The 16,942-nt window shown below is 43.4% G+C and overlaps 1 protein-coding gene and 1 long non-coding RNA gene across 2 annotated transcripts in view; both read left to right on the top strand.

The window, feature by feature from the left end:
* LOC109865065 (short transient receptor potential channel 3) overlaps positions 1 to 16,942 on the top strand; it is a 38,957-nt gene that overhangs the window by 9,979 nt on the left and 12,036 nt on the right. The window contains exons 4-6 of the mRNA XM_020453184.2: positions 8,007 to 8,171; positions 10,764 to 10,980; positions 12,877 to 13,110. Of these exons, the coding sequence (XP_020308773.2) occupies positions 8,007 to 8,171; positions 10,764 to 10,980; positions 12,877 to 13,110 (616 nt within the window). The remainder of the gene's footprint in view (positions 1 to 8,006; positions 8,172 to 10,763; positions 10,981 to 12,876; positions 13,111 to 16,942) is intronic.
* Positions 1,351 to 3,275, top strand: LOC116354940 (uncharacterized). Its single transcript, XR_004204113.1, has 2 exons — positions 1,351 to 1,591; positions 1,719 to 3,275. It is a non-coding gene; the product is annotated as an uncharacterized LOC116354940 (long non-coding RNA).

Here is a 16,942-nt window from a genome sequence, read left to right as displayed (position 1 = left end):
GCAAAATGTTGTTGCAGACTACAGATGATGTAATACAAATCTCTGTGACAGATGCCTTGGTACCGCCACTGTGATTTTGGGCTTAATCAAATGAAATTGTATTTGTATTTGTCACATATTTGTCACACCGAATACAACAGTTCTACAACAATCTTTTGTGTCAGTGTAGTGTGTGTGAGTGAGTGTATATTCAGTCTTGTGAGTGTGCATAGTCAGTGTAACATAGTGTCAATGCAGATAGTCCGGGTAACCATTCATTTAACTATTTAGCTGTCTTATGGCTTGGAGGTAGAAGCTATCTCTGAGCCTGTTGGTCCGAGAGCCAATGCCATACCGTTTGCTGGACAGTAGCAAAGTGAACAGTCTATTGCTTGGGTGGTTGAAGTCTTTGGCAATTTTTGGGGCCTTCCTCTGATGCCTGATATAGAGGTCCTGGATGGCAGGGAGCTCGGCCCTAGTGATGTTCTGGGCCGTCCGCACCACCCTCTGTAGTGCTTTGCGGTTGAGGGCAGTGCAATTTCCATAGCAAGCAGTGATGCAGCCAGTCGAGATGCTCTCGAAGGTGCTGCTGTAGAACATTTTGACGGTCCGAGGGGACATGACAAATTTTTCAGCCTTTTGAGAGGGAAGGGACGCTGCTTTCTTCCTGACTGTGTGGGTGTGTGTGGACCATTTTAAGTCCTTAGAGATGTAGACGCAAATGAACTTGAAGCTCTCGACCCGCTCCACAACAACCCTGTCGATGTGGATGGGGGCTTGCTCTCCTCTCTTTCTCCTATAGTCCACAATCACCTCCTTACTGATGTTAAGGTGAAGCTGTTTTTTGACAAGTCAGTCTATTTATTTGCCAAATGACCATTTGCTCCATATGTTAAAAGCCCATAAGTGGAAATTCACTTTTGCAACTTAAAGACGATGCACAGAGCTTACACATGAGGGTGCACAACAATTGAAGTCAATAAATCATTGTTTTAGTCAAAGTAGGATCAGTGGTGTATAGTATTTACAGTGCCTTCGGGAAGTATTAAGAACACATTTTTTTACAGCCTTATTCTAAAATGGATTACATTTTTTAAAATCCTGAGCAGTCTACACACAATACCCCATAATGACAAAGCAAAACACGTTTTTAGAGATTTTTGCAGATTTATTGAAAATTAAAACAGAAATTGACATAAGTATTCAGACAATATTGCTATGAGACTCGAAATTGAGCTCAGGTGCATCCTGTTTCTGTTGATCATACTTTATGTTTCTACAACTTAATTGGAGTCCACCTGTAGTAAATTCAATTGATTGGACAAGATTTGGAAAAGCACAAACCTGTCTATATAAGGTCCCACAATTGACAGTGCATGTCAGAGCAAAAACTAAGCCATGATGTTGAAGGAATTGTCCATAGAGCGCCGAGACAGGATTGTGACGAGGCACAGATCTGGGGAAGGTTACCAAAACATTTCTGCAGCATTGAAGGTCCCCAAGAACAGTGGCCACCTTCATCATTCTTAAATGGAAGAAGTTTGGAAACACCAAGACTCTTCCTAGAACTGGCCGCCCGGACAATCGGGGGAGAAGGGTCATGGCCAGGGAGGTGGGGGTATCTGTACTATACTTTACTATTTATACTGTATTTTTGACAACTCTTACATTTACTCCACTACATTCCTATAGAAAATAATGTTATTTTTACTCCATTCATTTCCCCTGACACCCAAAAGGACTCCACGGAGCCAGGGCCGGCTGATATCCCAGGACGCACTAGAAGGGAGTCTGCCAAGTGGAGGAGTGACAAAGTGAGTTCTGGGCGTACTCCGCCTAGGGAAGGAACCAGGCCTACTCCCCCTGCCGGTCCTGGCAGTGACTCCTAAGGAACCTCCCCTTCCTCTGGTTGGTCCTCTCCACCTGCCCGTTGGACTGAAGCCGGTATCCGGATGTGTGGCTGGCCACGGCCCCCATCTTCTCCAAGAAAGCTCTTCATAACCGTGACGTGAATTAGGGGCCACGGTTGTAGACTATGTCCTCTGGAAGGCCATAGTGCCTGAAGACCTGCTGGAAGTGTGCCTCAGCAACCTGTAGGGTGGGTAGGGAGACCAGAGAGAGGGATAAAATGGTAGGATTTAGAGAATCTGTCCACAGCAACCATAATAGTGGTGAAACCATCAGACGGAGGGAGATCAGTCAAAGAATCTATGAAGCAGGAGTTGACAAAGCGGGTGACGTCCTGCGCAAAGGTGGACCATCAGTACTTTGCAGAGATGGATTTAACGGTGCAGGTGTTACCTGGGTGTCCAGCGGTGAGGGATGTGTGTGCCCAGGTCAACAGTCAGTCTCTTACCCCTGTGGGAACGTAGATGTGCTCAAGAGGGCAGGTAGCAGGCAAGGGTTCCCTCTCCAGAGCCTGGCGGATGTCCACATATACATCCCAAAACACGGGGCCAATGATACAGGGGGACGGAATGATAGGTTGGAGGGCACTTACAAGACTCTCAACTGACATGGAACCTAGGAAGGGTTTGGCAGAAAACTATGATGATGGAATACTCATGCCTACCTTGGGAGATGGGTGATCACGGGGCCGCCTCTCCGCTCCAGTGGACCCTGTGTTGGAAGGCACCAGACACAGCTGAAGCTGGTGCCCCTTCTGGCCGCCATCTGGACACAGCCCCAGCTGTCTCCGGTGACGCTGCTCTGCCACAGAGAGGTGTGTGGCCCCTACCTCCAAGGGTTCAGGATCTGCCTCAGAACGAACAAAGGAGGAGGGCGAGGAGAGTGAGGTGCCGGCGCTCCAGAAGAAGGTTGTCCAGATGGATGGCTATCGCGATGAGCATGCCTAAGGAAAGGTTGTTTTCCCGGCACGTCGATTGCATTAGGACCTCCTCGCGCAGTCGTCTACTGAATAGGGTGCAGTAGACCGGCGATGTCGAGCGCTGGAGAGAGGGAGTGGGAATGGAAGTAGGCGTGACAGGAATGTGAAATTATTTATACTTTTACTTTTGATACTTAAGTATATTTTAGCAATTACATTTACTTTTGATACTTAAGTACATTTAAAACCATATAGAAAAAAAATACATTTACTCAAGTAGAATTTTACTGGTGACTTTTACTTCAGTCATTTTCAATTAAGTTATCTTTTACTTTGACTGAAGTATGACAATTGGGTACTTTTTCCACCACTGAGTATGATATATTTGGGCTTGAAGTGGGGACTTTTTTCTGTGGCAATGCCGTATGTTTCCCATATGATATGATGGCTAATACTTTTCAGTCTACGTTTCTTTCCAGGGCTGGGTTTTATTTGAATGTTACCACCCACCAGCATGGCACTGTTTATGAATCAGAAACAGCTGCAAAGTCCTTCCTCTTTGCAAGTCTCAACTGAACCAAACAGCTTTTTGCCGTAGCCAACACTTGGCCGCCTGAGCCGTGGAGCAAATTAAAATAGGGGGTGCAAACGTATGTTTTTTTCACCTCTACTTTTTTTTACAGAAATTTAACATGGATCATTTATACATTTCAACCTACTTTTTTTTAGCTAGTCTGTATTAAAATATATATAAATATATACATTTCATAAATGGTATGATTGCACTTTGCATCCATGCTCCCCCATCGCCCCAACATGAATGCTTCATTGCTTTGATTGGTGCAGCCAGCATATATCCTATATTATAAACTGGTTAGTTTGAGCCCTGAATGCTGATTGGCTGACAGCCGTGGTATATCCAACCATGTACCACGGGTTTGAAAACACATTTATTTTCACTGCTCTAATTACGTTGATAACCTGTTTATAAAAGATCAGGTAAGGCACCTCAGGGTTTGTGGTATATGGCCAATATACACCCAATATACCAAGGCTAAGGGCTGTGTCCCGGCACTCCGTGTTGCATTGTGCGTAAGAACACTTCTTAGCTGTGGTATATTGGCCATATACCACCCCCCCCCCTCCCCCCTCGTGCCTTATTGCTTAAAGAACAGGCACCTGCAAAATAACATTCAAGGAACTTGTTTATCTATTTCTGCTGTTCTGTTGTAACATTTGTATTGGTGTTTTGTGTCTGATGCACTCAGGGTGTTACATGTAATTTGCGAAATGCATCATGAGCAAAGTAATTGTAGCCTATCATTTCACTTCCCCTGTGAGAACCATGAGCACGGCTGACTTGGCTTTGCTGTACCACAGCTGAAGCCTGCCAGTTTCACCATGTCCATTATAATGTAGAAAAACAGTCTCTTATGGAAGATGCCAAAACTTTGGAGATAACAATAGATGGTGAAGTCAAAGATACTGGTTTCCATCTGTGGTGAAGTTTTCCCTATTATGCTAATGAAAACTCCAGTAGAACCAGTTTAGCCAGCTGGCTAATCCTTTGAATACAGAGTAGTTTGAAAAAAGACCGCAACAACAGATAACGTTAGCTAGTTAGATAAGATTAATAAGATGGCTAGCTAAGGTTAGCATGCTACCTAGCTACACTGACAGCTGTCAATTGCCTATTTGTTGATGTTTCTCGATCACTCGAGGTGGAAGTCATTACAACAATATTTCCCTCCCCCAATTTGTGAATATGTATATGTATCCTGCATCATTCTTCGGGGGGGGGGAACCTAAACAAAAATTATATTGAAATAGGGACGGCATTGCCCTCTGGTGGGCGCATTTCAAATCAAACGATGTGTATAAACCCTGGATTGCTTATGCTATGTATTGGCCAGTGAAAGGCTTTGAAGCCACCGGTCAGCCATATTGGTACTCCTCAGAAGGAGCAGTCCTCCATAGGAATTAATGGAATTCTACAGTCTTTCAATATAATCTTTCAAGGACAAGATGGTATGTATTACAGTAACATTATTACTCTCTAAAAATATATATTTTAAGGAATATAAGGAAAACAAATGTAGACATTAATAAATGAATTTCTATATCGTCCAAAATTATTCTTTTTTACACTGGAGTAGGAGTACCAAGATGATTGCGCGGTGGCTTCAAACAAATAGATTTCTAGGGTTAATGCATATAATTGGTTAAAGTGGAAAGACCAGTGCCAAGTTTTGTTAATTGCAACTTTTCCAAATAGTCAATATTTCATCCGGCTCTGTGTGCACTTGCTATGTTAATGATGCTGAGTGTTTGGTGTCATCACTGTGACTTGCGGTTTTATGGTTTTTGTTGTCAGGCTTGTAGGTTACTTTCTAAATGTAATCCATTACAGGTACTAGTTATCTGTCCAAAATTGTAATCCATAACGTAACTTTTGGATTACCCAAACTCTGTAATGTAATCTGATTAAATGCAGTTACTTTTAGATTACTTTCACCTTAAGAGGCATTAGAAGAAGACACAATTGTATGTTACAAATTGAAGACATCTATTGCAGGTTAAATCAATGTTAAAGTTTACATAACTGGCCATATATGGATGTTCCATTTTACTTTAAGGGTTGGTTATGTAGGCTTCTTCTAACCTATCGCTTTCTACTACATATAATAATACGGTTAAATTATGTCCAAAAATGGATGTAGCAACTACAGATAGCCCCTTTAAGTCTATCAGAAGTGTGCGAGTTTGAGCATGTCAGTTAGATGTTGCAGGAGTGCGTTTTTCACTGGCTGTCCACTGGTTTCAGAAACAATGTTTGATAGGCAGCTTAAACTTCTTGAATTCAACCATTATTGTGTTCAAATACACATTAAGATTTGTGAACAGCCATCATCAACAACCACAATCCGTAAGGCGCAAATGGCTAAGGGAGAGAGCAGCAGTGTGATTCACATCAATGTGCTATGGTAGATATCAATAATAAGTGATATCCGTATCACCGTAGACACTGCTGTCATCCTAAACCTTAGCGTTTATTCAAATTGGATCATCTTTGAATGCTGACAGTAGTTGCAACATTGGAAGACATAGGTTGGACTGTAGCCTACAAAAGCCTATTCCTGCTCTTTTCACACGATCCATCAAACACATTTGGTATGTCATCATACTGGTCTCTGACTTGTGTTCAGACTCACTCAAGTGGAACCACCTTAAACCTGTGCTGTTTTTCAATGCTGATTTGAATGTCATTGAGAAAACAGAGACATGTTAAACATCCTTTCTCTATTTAAAAGTAGTCCTCGAAGTAATCATCTAGTTTTTCAAAATAATCTGTAATCTGATTACAATATTTTTGCTGGTAACGTAACGGATTACATTAACTGTTTAAAAACAATCCCTTATGTAACTGATTACATGTAATCCGTTACTCCCCAACCCTGTTATATTGTCATTATAGTTTATTTGTACGTGTGTTTATGTTGCTGCCTGTTGCCCAGGGCGCCCTTGAAAAACAGATTTGCATGTCAGTGTGACTCACAAGGTTAAATGAATCATAAAAAAATTAAATTATTAACTGAAAAGTTGTACAGCAAGTTGAGATGTACAGCAAGTTGAATCTTTAGTTGGTACTTCAGACAACTGAAACAAAAAACATGCCATTACAGTTAGCTTGTAAAATGGGATTTGAAAGGTTAGATCATGCATAAAATTAATTAAATCATAAGGAAGTTGCATAGCAAGTTGAATCATTAGTTGCCACCGTATAAAATTGTATAAAATACCATTCCATCATGATAAACTTTTAAAAGCTTTTGAAAAACTGTAAGGCAAAGTGACATCTTTCAGGATGACTCAAACCACCATTAGAGATTTTGAACACCTATTGTAGCTTGCTACCCCTGACAGACATTGAGTTTCTACCTATTGATTTTTGCCCAGGTTTTCTCACATGAAGTGTTTTAAAATGTCCTTATCCTGTTACTGGCAGGTTAATGTTCACCTCAACTCTTCTGCATTTCGTTCTTGTCCCATGATTTTTGTACACTGACAAATCCCAATGCCACACGGCTCTCCCTCTCCAAAGAATCGATAATAATAGACTCACTGCTCCTTATTCATAGCCGTTCTGGCTTTGCCTCGATTCCTCATTCAACAGCATAATTAATTGGCCATATTTTCCAATTCAGCCATTGCTAACCTTGCAGCAAAAAGGGGGAGCCGATGTAGCACAACCATGACATTAAAAACCCAAAGGCACAGATGTTTGTTATTCATTAACCTAGTGGGTTCCATTCAGAACACATTGCACACTTGAGGATGGAGCTTGTTTCTTGCTACAGGTGGCAATGCACCTCTCTCTGACCCAGAATTAATTTTGTCTGTATCTCAAAGATTTTCTAGAAGTACCTGGGAGCAACAGTTTGAGGGTCAATCCCATTTAAATCCCAGGAAATGGCCACCACTCCCGTCCATTATTTCTTTCTTCCATTGGAATTGCATGTCTGTTTGTACCCATATTAGAATGAACATGGGAACTCAAACTTTTTACATCCCCTTGATACTGGTTAATGTTCTTATCTTGTAGTATTAGGTCTTTACAAAGCAAATAACAAAACGTTTGCTGTTATAAAATGGCTATGGATTGACTGGGCTGGCAGACGGTGTCAAGAAAACCCACAAAGAGAACTGTTCAGTTCATTAATGGCTCAGTAGCTTTTGATTGAAAACTTCCATTACTCAGACAGGGAACACCACCTACCCAAATCTTCCCAGAGCAGCCACCGCTGACGAGAGCGTAATGTATTTCCCCAGATTTGATCAAGCCTGTTAATGTGATTAAATTAGACTTCCCCCACACACACACACACACACACATAGACACACACTATAGGGCCAACATAAAATGCAAATGACCAAGCAATGACTGGTGTCCACCTGGTGCCTACAGAATAGATTCAGAACTGGGTTTTCATCCTCATTGTCCAGACTAAACGGAGTGGCAGTGTAGAGGATGAACCAGGTCTGCCACTCAGCCTCTTTGTTTCCCTAGACTGCTTTCCCATTTTATTAGCTCTATTATAAAGACAGTATATAGCTCATCCCTGCTTCCCCAGGCTGCTTCCCGATTGCATTAACTTAAACATTACATCTCATTTCCTGTTTTCGCTCTTCCCCCCCACAGTTCGTGGCACACCCCAACTGCCAGCAGCAGCTGCTGACGATCTGGTATGAGAACCTGTCGGGCCTGAGGGAGCAGACTATCGCTGTAAAGTGCCTGGTGGTGGTGGCTGTGGCCCTGGGTCTGCCCCTGCTGGCTGTGGGTTACTGGTTCGCCCCTTGCAGTCGGGTAAGAGTACCACGTCCACTGACATAACGCTGACTCTCGCTTACCATTTGTTGTTGTAGTCAGAGCAATGTTGATGTAGTATGTTTGTTTACAAAACTGCACAAATGCTCGTATGCACATGCACGCTGAGATGTTGAACTGTTGTACCCTCTTTAACCACTCTGGTTATTATTTGACCCTGCTGGTCATCTATGAACGTTTGGACGTCTTGAAGAACGATCTGGCCTTGTAGTTGGAATCCAAAATTGGCAGATTTGTTATTGTTTTTATTTTGAGAAAATGCGCCTCCAGCATCGTGGAGAAAAAACTCACAGTACATGCTCTGCTGTTCTATCTTGCGTGAAATTATGTACAATGATGTCAGAGGTGTTTGTTGTTTGATGTAACGTCTTTGTTGTAATATCGCAAACGGACCTGGCAGTTTCCCCGCTATAATCTCCACAGAACACAGCCAGGAGAGGACTGGCCACCCCTCGGAGCCTGGTTCCACTCTAGGTTTCTTCCTAGGTTCATTCCTTTCTAGGGAGTTTTTCACTGCCACTGTGCCTCTGCACAGTGCTCTTTGGGGTTTTAGGCTGGGAATCTGTATTGCACTTTGTGACAACTGCTCATATAAAAAGGCTTTAGAAAATAAATGTGCTAGCTTTATTTTGATTGATTGATGATTGTTTTGCAATGTGACATGTAATGTCTGCCAAGAGAGTATAGATAGAAATCTGGCATGCAAGGCCATCCACCGCCATCATTCCTGCCACTCAGAACCTCTCAGGTAGATCAACTGGTGCATAACCAGGCTGTAGAGTTCAAAGTGAAATACGGAGGCAGTGTTGGGACAAAATTCACCAATTGTGTTCCCTTCATTTATCTCAACTCAAACCAGAGTATATGAAGAGTATTGTTTCTAAGTAAGTAGTCTAGTGTTGTGAGGGTAAATAAAAAGTCTAGGAATGTGAAGGTAAATAAATAGTCTCGGGGTGTGAGGGTAAATAAATAGTCTCGGGGTGTGAGGATAAATAAATAGTCTCGGGGTGTGAGGGTAAATAAATAGTCTCGGGGTGTGAGGGTAAATAAATAGTCTCGGGGTGTGAGGGTAAATAAATAGTCTCGGGGTGTGAGGGTAAATAAATAGTCTCGGGGTGTGAGGGTAAATAAATAGTCTCGGGTGTGAGGGTAAATAAATAGTCTCGGGGTGTGAGGGTAAATAAATAGTCTCGGGGTGTGAGGGTAAATAAATAGTCTCGGGGTGTGAGGGTAAATAAATAGTCTCGGGGTGTGAGGGTAAATAAATAGTCTCGGGTGTGAGGGTAAATAAATAGTCTCGGGTGTGAGGGTAAATAAATAGTCTCGGGGTGTGAGGGTAAATAAATAGTCTTGGGTGTGAGGGTAAATAAATAGTCTAGGAGTGTGAGGGTAAATAAATAGTCTAGGAGTGTGAGGGTAAATAAATAGTCTAGGAGTGTGAAGGTAAATAAATAGTCTAGGAGTGAGGGTAAATAAATAGTCTAGGAGTGTGAGGGTAAATAAATAGTCTAGGAGTGTGAGGGTAAATAAATAGTCTCGGGGTGTGAGGGTAAATAAATAGTCTGGAGTGTGAGGGTAAATAAATAGTCTCGGGTGTGAGGGTAAATAAATAGTCTCGGGTGTGAGGGTAAATAAATAGTATTGGGTGTGAGGGTCTTAAGGTCTTAAGGCGTTAAGTCTTAGGTCTTAAGTTAAGGTCTTAGGTCTTAAGTTTCAGTAGTATAACAAGAGTCTCTCACAACACTCCAATTAAATGTAAGTGTTACATTTTCTATCTTTAGGGACGTTGTTTACCCTCTCATAAAGCCAAGACTAACAATGTGTGTTTTAATCATTGAGGGCTATAAGAGGAATGGAGAAAAGCAGAGCAACAGCTGGGCATGTTAATGGCACGATGCCAATTTGGGTTGTTGGCATCATTACTATTGCTATGTTTATTTAGAGGTGGCACCTTGAGAACACTTTGATTTGTTTTTCAGGAATGCTTTGGCATAGGATAGGATTAGGACTAGTAGTAGCTTCTCAGTTGTATAGATCATGAACGAAACCAAAGAAAGTTTAAATCAATTGATTCGACCACCTAAACTGAATTGATTGGTGTTTGTTGTGAAGTTACTCCAGACTTCACAACAAACTCATTTCAAGCAGGTTGAGGTGGCTGTAGCATAGTTTTCTCCAGACTTCACAACCAACTCATTTCAAGCAGGTTGAGGTGGCTGTAGCATAGTTTTCGCCAGACTTCACAACCAACTCATTTCATCTGACAGGTATATTACAACGCAGGTTCAAGGAGTTAGCCAGATAACTTTAATAAACAAACAGAAATAACTGTTGATTGTCTGGTTCATTAAGAAAGCTAAACGTACATATATGTGTTTTTTGTTGTTGAGAAAATTAGACCAAGCCCATTTCAAACTTATCTTTAAAAAAAAAAGATACATTATTTTAGGATGTGTAGGCAAATTAGCTGGCTAACTACCCTAAGTTGAATGCACTGATTGTAAGTCACTATGGATGAGAGCATCTGCTAAATAACTGAGGTGCAAATGTGATCCTTCTCATTTTCTGCAGCTGGGCAATGCTTTGCGCAGCCCCTTTATGAAGTTTGTGGCCCATGCTGCCTCCTTCATCATCTTCCTGTGCCTGCTGTTGTTCAACGCATCGGACCGCTTTGAGGGAATCCGCACCATGCCAAACGTTACCGTCACTGACCACCCCATGCAGATCTACCGGGTCAAGACCACTGAATTCAGCTGGACTGAGATCCTCATCATGGTCTGGGTCACAGGTGAGAGAGGATTTATTTGTTTAATTAACATGTTATGGTACTGTGGAGGATTGACGGCACCAGAAGGGCTTGGAAAGGTGTGGACATGCGTCAGAGGCAAGGGCGTACATCAGAGTCATGTTTCATGTCCTGCTTAGATTCAAGTGTCACTGAGTGGACTATCCTGGTTAGATTCAAGTGTCACTGAGTGGACTGTCCTGGTTAGATTCAAGTGTCACTGAGTGGACTGTCCTGGTTAGATTCAAGTGTCACTGAGTGGACTGTCCTGGTTAGATTCAAGTGTCACTGAGTGACCGTCCTGGTTAGATTCAAGTGTCACTGAGTGGACTATCCTGGTTAGATTCAAGTGTCACTGAGTGGACTATCCTGGTTAGATTCAAGTGTCACTGAGTGACCGTCCTGGTTAGATTCAAGTGTCACTGAGTGGACTATCCTGGTTCGATTCAGGTGTCACTGAGTGGACTCTCCTGGTTAGATTCAAGTGTCACTGAGTGACCGTCCTGGTTAGATTCAAGTGTCACTGAGTGGACTATCCTGGTTAGATTCAGGTGTCACTGAGTGGACTATCCTGGTTAGATTCACATGAAATGAAACATGTTGTTTTGTGTATTGTGCTCTATTTAGAACAGTAATCTCTTTTCAATGTGCTCTGAAGAACCTAGCATTTAAAACACAGCAGCTGTATGGCACAATAGTCAGGAGACTATTTTGTGCTTTTCACATTTTGAACACTGATGTACAGTATATTGTAGAGTTACAGACAGTAATTCGTTTTTTTAAATGAAAAGTGAAAGGTTTAAGTTCAATTTCCATAGCTTCCCTGGTCAGTTTTACTTAATGTTTAGCAGCCATACTGACCTAAACTTGAACGAGCAGTTGACAGTGCGTACTTGCGAGAGAGAGAATAGGGTAACTCTCTGGAGAGGGGGAAATCAGATGAGATTTTAGTGAGTAGCAGTCTTCAGTCCCGCTGCGGCTCCCGCAAGATTGAAATACCAATTACGGTGACACATCTGCAAATGGACCCTCTCTTTCCCCTCCTCTACACAACAGTCTCCATTCTGTTCTCAGGAGTTGGCTTCAAATGAACCCAACCCTGGAATCAAATGGAACAAAATAAACTGAAACTGAGAGGAACATTTTCTGCTACAAAATGTTTTAAAATTGGTTTCCGTTGCGTGCCCTAATGAACACGACCGTCATATCGAGCCTGGTCAAGTTTGACGGCATTGCAGATGCATCCCATTTGGTCGGATAGGGGAGAAACCAGGAAGCGATTATAGTGAGTCACTACCGGCCTTTTGACATGACTCAAGAGGTCCTCTGACCTTCATTCACCAATCATCTAAATGCAGGATCAATGGTCTCTCAGGAGGGAACATTTCATCCTTTTTCTCTCCCTCTTTGACAGATTGAGTTAACGAATCGATGTAGAGACTAGAACCATGTTCCATCTTCTGAATTAATTTTTAAAAGCTATGTTAGAGGTTTTAATCTGTAGTGATTCAATAAATGGCTTCAAACGTACAGCTAGATTCAGACAGTTAATTTAATAAACAAACTAACCAATTTTCGGGCCCTGGAGGTGGTTTCATTAGGTAGACATTAGATGGTTACTGAATCAACACACTTCAGTTTCACTATTGACAGCCGATTCAATGACACTATGGTCATGTTCATTAGGGCATGACATAGCAAAATGTTTTGCAACAGAAAACAAAAATGTGTGTTTCTTATTGGACAAGTCCCTCTTTACCTTTAGTTTCGTAACTAACAAACACAACCCATGTCCTCTTGTTGCTGTTTCCTCTGCAGGGATGTTTCGCTCAGTTTCAGAACATTTTAATCTGTTTGGTGCCTAATGAACACAATCCACATCTTTGTTGCTTTCCACAGGGATGATGTGGTCTGAGTGTAAGGAACTGTGGACTGAGGGGCCAAGGGAGTACAGCCAGCAGCTGTGGAACGTTCTGGACTTCGGCATGCTCTCAATCTTTATCGCCGCTTTCACTGCCCGGTTCTTCGCCTTCCTCCAGGCCACCAGAGCCCAGCAGTACGTCAACGAAAAGATCCACGCTACCGATCTCTCCCTAGTGACCCTACCCCCAGAGGTCAAATACTTCACCTACGGTGAGAGAAGAACTTCTGTATTAATTTTGTTCCTCATGTCAGGATTTAGAATGAATACACCCATGATACAGTTAAGACAAGTAGGCATCTTTCACACATCTACAAATACCACCATTATACTTAAGGCAACACTGCAGGCACATTAATCTCAAGAATCATTTGAGAATTAACGCAGGACTATCACCATTCATACTAAGCTGTAATTGTCTAATGGTGCATGGTGACACACACAGTACAGAATTACTTTAAGTGCAACATTATCCACCTGGTAAACTGTACAAACTCTAACATTTCGTTAAAACATGCAAAAGGTCAACAAAAGGCTGGCACTTAAAATCACATAAAAGCCTGTTTCTAATTTGACATTTAGAGCAATAGCGGCCTATGCAAATAGTAGTAGCATTATCATGACTCAAGATGAGACCCATACTCTCTCCAGAAATAAGTCTCTCACTGTTGCCGCCTGCTACCGACCCACCTCAGCTCCCAGCTGTGCCCTGGACACCATTTGTGAATTGATCGCCCCCCATCTAGCTTCAGAGTTTGTTCTGTTAGGTGACCTAAACTGGGATATGCTTAACACCCCGGCAGTCCTACAATCTAAGCTAGATGCCCTCAATCTCACACAAATCATCAAGGAACCCACCAGGTACAACCCTAAATCTGTAAACAAGGGCACCCTCATAGACGTCATCCTGACCAACTGGCCCTCCAAATACACCTCCGCTGTCTTCAACCAAGATCTCAGCGATCACTGCCTCATTGCCTGTATCCGCCACGGATCCGCAGTCAAACGACCACCCCTCATCACTGTCAACCGATCCCTAAAACACTTCTGCGAGCAGGCCTTTCTAATCGACCTGGCCCGGGTATCCTGGAAGGATATTGACCTCATCCCGTCAGTTGAGGATGCCTGGTCATTCTTTAAAAGTAACTTCTTCACCATTTTAGGTAAGCATGCTCCGTTCAAAAAATGCAGAACTAAGAACAGATATAGCCCTTGGTTCACTCCAGACCTGACTGCCCTCGACCAGCACAAAAACATCCTGTGGCGGACTGCAATAGCATCGAATAGTCCCCGCGATATGCAACTGTTCAGGGAAGTCAGGAACCAATACATGCAGTCAGTCAGAAAAGCAAAGGCCAGCTTCTTCAGGCAGAAATTTGCATCCTGAAGCTCTAACTCCAAAAAGTTCTGGGACACTGTAAAGTCCATGGAGAACAAGAGCACCTCCTCCCAGCTGCCCACTGCACTGAGGCTAGGTAACACGGTTATTACCGAAAACTTCAACAAGCATTTCTCAACGGCTGGCCATGCCATCCTCCTGGCTACTCCAACCTCGGCCAACAGCTCCACCCCCCCCCCCCTCCCGCACCTACTCGCCCAAGCCTCTCCAGGTTCTCCTTTACCCAAATCCAGATAGCAGATGTTCTGAAAGAGCTGCAAAACCTGGACCCATACAAATCAGCTGGGCTTGACAATCTGGACCCTCTATTTCTGAAACTATCCGCTGCCATTGTCGCAACCCCTATTACCAGCCTGTTCAACCTCTCTTTCATATCGTCTGAGATCCCCAAGGATTGGAAAGCTGCCGCAGTCATCCCCCTCTTCAAAGGGGGAGACACCCCGGACCCAAACTGTTACAGACCTATATCCATCCTGCCCTGCCTATCTAAGGTCTTCGAAAGCCAAGTCAACAAACAGGTCACTGACATCTCGAATCCCACCGTACCTTCTCCGCTGTGCAATCTGGTTTCTGAGCCGGTCACAGGTGCACCTCAGCCACGCTCAAGGTACTAAACGATATCATAACCGCCATCGATAAAAGACAGTACTGTGCAGCCGTCTTCATCGACCTGGCCAAGGCTTTCGACTCTGTCAATCACCATATTCTTATCGGCAGACTCAGTAGCCTCAGTTTTTCTGATGACTGCCTTGCCTGGTTCACCAACTACTTTGCAGACAGAGTTCAGTGTGTCAAATCAGAGGGCATGGTGTCCGGTCCTCTGGCAGTCTCTATGGGGGTGCCACAGGGTTCAATTCTCGGGCCGACTCTTTTCTCTGTATATATCAATGATGTTGCTCTTGCTGCGGGCGATTCTCTGATCCACCTCCATCTCCAATCTAAAATCAAATCTAGAGTCGGCTTTCTATTCCACAACAAAGCCTCCTTCACTCACGCCGCCAAACTTACCCTAGTAAAACTGACTATCCTACCGATCCTCGACTTCGGCGATGTCATCTACAAAATAGCTTCCAATACTCTACTCAGCAAATTGGATGCAGTTTATCACAGTGCCATCCGTTTTGTTACTAAAGCACCTTATACCACCCACCACTGCGACCTGTATGCTCTAGTCGGCTGGCCCTCGCTGCATATTCGTCGCCAGACCCACTGGCTCCAGGTCATCTACAAGTCCATGCTAGGTAAAGCTCCGCCTTATCTCAGTTCACTGGTCAAGATGGCAACACCCACCCGTAGCACGCGCTCCAGCAGGTGTATCTCACTGATCATCCCTAAAGCCAACACCTCATTTGGCCGCCTTTCATTCCAGTTCTCTGCTGCCTGTGACTGGAACGAATTGCAAAAATCGCTGAAGTTGGAGACTTTTATCTCCCTCACCAACTTCAAACATCTGCTATCTGAGCAGCTAACCGATTGCTGCAGCTGTACATAGTCTATCGGTAAATAGCCCACCCAATTTTACCTACCTCATCCCCATACTGTTTATATTTATTTACTTTTCTGCACACCAGTATCTCTACCTGTACCTGACCATCTGATCATTTATCACTCCAGTGTTAATCTGCAAAATTTTAATTATTCGCCTACCTCCTCATGCCTTTTGCACACAATGTACATAGACTCTCTTTTTTTTCTTCTACTATGTTATTGACTTAATTGTTTACTCCATGTGTAACTCTGTGTTGTCTGTTTACACTGCTATGCTTTATCTTGGCCAGGTCACAGTTGTAAATGAGAACTTGTTCTCAACTAGCCTACCTGGTTAAATAAAGGTGAAAAATATATATATACAGACATGTGAGGCAAGTCTGAAAGATTTATTGAATAGACAGGAGCAGGAAAAAGGCAGGTTGAGGACAGATGGGGATTCGTAATCCTGTTAATTGTCTGGAGACATAGATGGCAGGCAGCCTCAGGTCGTAACCGGGGAGACAAGAACAAAAACCATAACAAGGAAAAAACACAGAAACAGAAGACAAAGGACAATGAGACACAGGTTTTATCTTGGACTTATGAAACGTAGGATGATACGGGGGGTGCAGGGCAACAGAAGACGAACAACAGGGGGGCCAAGGATTTTAGAGATTGGGAAAGGGCCGATGAAACAGGGGGAAAGTTTGCAGGACTCAATCCGGAGGGGCAGATCCCGTGTAGACAGCAATATCCTCTGCCCGAGATGATAGCGGGTAGCCGGGGTACGGGGCTCTCTCCCAGGCAAGCTGACAGCGGCAGAAGAACATCTGGGCCGAGGGTATGTTGACCTCTTACTCAGGAAAGAGCGGGGGCTGATCACTCATGGAGCACTCAAAGGGCAAGAGATCGCTTTCCACAATCAGGATGAGAACCGAAGACCACGATCAGAGACTATTTCGACCGGAAATCCATGAATTCGGAAGATGTACTGTACTATGAGTTGGGCAGTCTCCTTGGCTGAGGGTCACATGGGAAAGGGGGATGAAATGGGTGGCTTTAGAAAACCTATCCAACACCGTAAGGATAGGAGACCAGTGATAAAGTCCAGGGATATATGGGACCAGGGGCGATGAGGTACAGGGAGTGGTTGAAGGAGGCCGGCCGGAGCTTGC

Source organism: Oncorhynchus kisutch, linkage group LG19 (genome assembly GCF_002021735.2).
Source record: "Oncorhynchus kisutch isolate 150728-3 linkage group LG19, Okis_V2, whole genome shotgun sequence".
NCBI lineage: Eukaryota > Metazoa > Chordata > Actinopteri > Salmoniformes > Salmonidae > Oncorhynchus > Oncorhynchus kisutch.
The sequence above is the reverse complement of the archived record's forward strand: the minus strand, read 5'-3'. Positions and strand labels throughout refer to the sequence as shown.